Consider the following 1907-nt stretch of genomic DNA (forward strand, 5'->3'; position numbering starts at 1 on the left):
GGCCACAAGCCCAAGCAGCGGGGGAGGGAGGTCTGGGCAGGGCAGGCAGGAGGCTGACCGCTCTCGCCCTTCTCCACGACGTCCACCACGTCGCCCATGGCCAGAGCCATCTCGGTGCCCGAGCTCTTCTCGTAGTCAGCAATGGCCCGGTACGTCTGCAGGATGATGGGGCCGGTGATGTCTGGGCAGAGGGAGGACAGGGTGAGTGATGCTGTGGGGTGAGCTGCCCCTCCTGGCTCTCCCTGTGGTCCCCAGTGTCCTATCCCCACCCAGCTCCAGGCATCCACAGGTGGCTGCGCCCTCCCGGCGGGAAAGCAGCAGAGATGAGCTTTGCGGGCCTGCATTTAGTGAGCGCCTAGTGTGTTCCAGACACTGGTCACACTACACACGTTCCCTTTCTCATTTGATGAGGTTAGCAAGCCGTCCTCCTCAACGTTAACCGCACACAAATCGCCCAGAGATCGTGCTGAAATGAGTTTCTGACTCCATAGGTCTGTGGTGAGACCAGAGAGTGCATTTTCAACCAGTCCCAGGGGCTGCTTCTGCTGCTGCCGTTACCGGCTGAATTGTGCGCCCCCTCCCCAATTCATATAATGAAGCCCTAACCCCCAGTACTCTAGAATCAGAGTGTACAGTGGAGCCTTGACTTACGAGTTTAATTTGTTCTGAGACCGAGCTCGTTAAGGAGCTCGTTAACTCAAATTACTCTACCAACTCAATGCAAAAAAATCAGCCGAGAGACAGCTGGTATCTCAAAAAACTCGTTAGTCGGGACACTGGTAAGTCAAGGCCCCACTGTATTTGGAGATAGAGCCTTTAAGGTTAAATGAGGTCATCAAGGCGGGGCCCTGACCCAATAGGACTGGTGTCCTTATAAAAAGTGGAAGAGACGCCAGGGATGTATGTGCACAAAGGAAAGGCCATGTGAGGACACGGCAAGGAGGCAGCCGTCTGCAAGCCCAGGAGAGAGGCCTCAGCAGAAACCAACCCTCACACCTTGACCTCAGACGTCCAGGCTCCAGAACTGTGAGAAATAAATGCAAGCTGCCGGCCTGTGGTACTGTGATAGCAGCCAGAGCTGGACAGGATACTCTGTGTCACCCCTGAAGGCCACCTTTGCCCTCAACCCTGTTCATTCATTCAGCCACAACCTCCCCCAGCATCTGTGCTGGGCTCTGCAGCCGCGGAGGCCGGGGAGGTACCTTTATTTGCAAGGAGCTCCCTTCGCTATCCAGGGAACCCCAAAGATCCCAGAGTGTAGCCACCAACACCCTCCACAACTGCTCTCCCTGCTCTTTCCCTGTGCACCCTGAGCCCGGCTCCCTGATCATGTCAACGGTCCCCGTAGGGTGACCTGCCCTGGCTGCCCCCGGCCCCCTCACCGGCAGCGGCAGCGTTGGTCTTGCCATCTTTAGGCACCAGGTAGGTCTCCGGCTTTTTCACCCTGCAGCAGAGGAGGTCTGGGTTAGACTCGGCTTCCCCGGGGAATGGGGATGTGGGGAATGGGGCCGCTGCAGAGAGAAGGCCGCGACTGGACTGGCAAGGAAAGGGCATTGGGGTTACGGGGGTTGTTCCTCCAGCCTGAGGTGGAGACCCCAAGGAGAAGGCGCCAACTGTCAAAGACAGAAAGGCCTCCTTGCCCTACCCGGTTTGGCTCAGTGGATAGAGCGTTAGCCTGTGGACTCAAGGGTCCCAGGTTCGGTTCCGGTCAAGGGCATGTACCTTGGTTGCGGGCACATCCCCAGTAAGGGGGTGTGCAAGAGGCAGCTGATCAATATTTCTCTCTCATCGATGTTTCTAACTCTCTATCTCTCTCCCTTCCTCTCTGTAAAAAACCAATAAAATATATTTTTTTTGAAAGGGCTTCCTTCTCAGCTGCATAGCGAGACCCTGGCTCTGCTGTCAGC

At 56.5% G+C, this 1907-nt stretch overlaps 1 protein-coding gene across 1 annotated transcript in view; it reads right to left on the minus strand.

Moving 5' to 3' along the window:
• Positions 1–1907, minus strand: part of NCF1 (neutrophil cytosolic factor 1) — a 17720-nt gene that overhangs the window by 4026 nt on the left and 11787 nt on the right. The window contains exons 4-5 of the mRNA XM_023753413.1: positions 1383–1444; positions 59–181 (exon numbers count right to left, since the gene is read on the minus strand). Of these exons, the coding sequence (XP_023609181.1) occupies positions 59–181; positions 1383–1444 (185 nt within the window). The remainder of the gene's footprint in view (positions 1–58; positions 182–1382; positions 1445–1907) is intronic.

This window comes from Myotis lucifugus, unplaced genomic scaffold, assembly GCF_000147115.1.
Source record: "Myotis lucifugus unplaced genomic scaffold, Myoluc2.0 scaffold_45, whole genome shotgun sequence".
In the NCBI taxonomy this organism is placed as follows: domain Eukaryota; kingdom Metazoa; phylum Chordata; class Mammalia; order Chiroptera; family Vespertilionidae; genus Myotis; species Myotis lucifugus.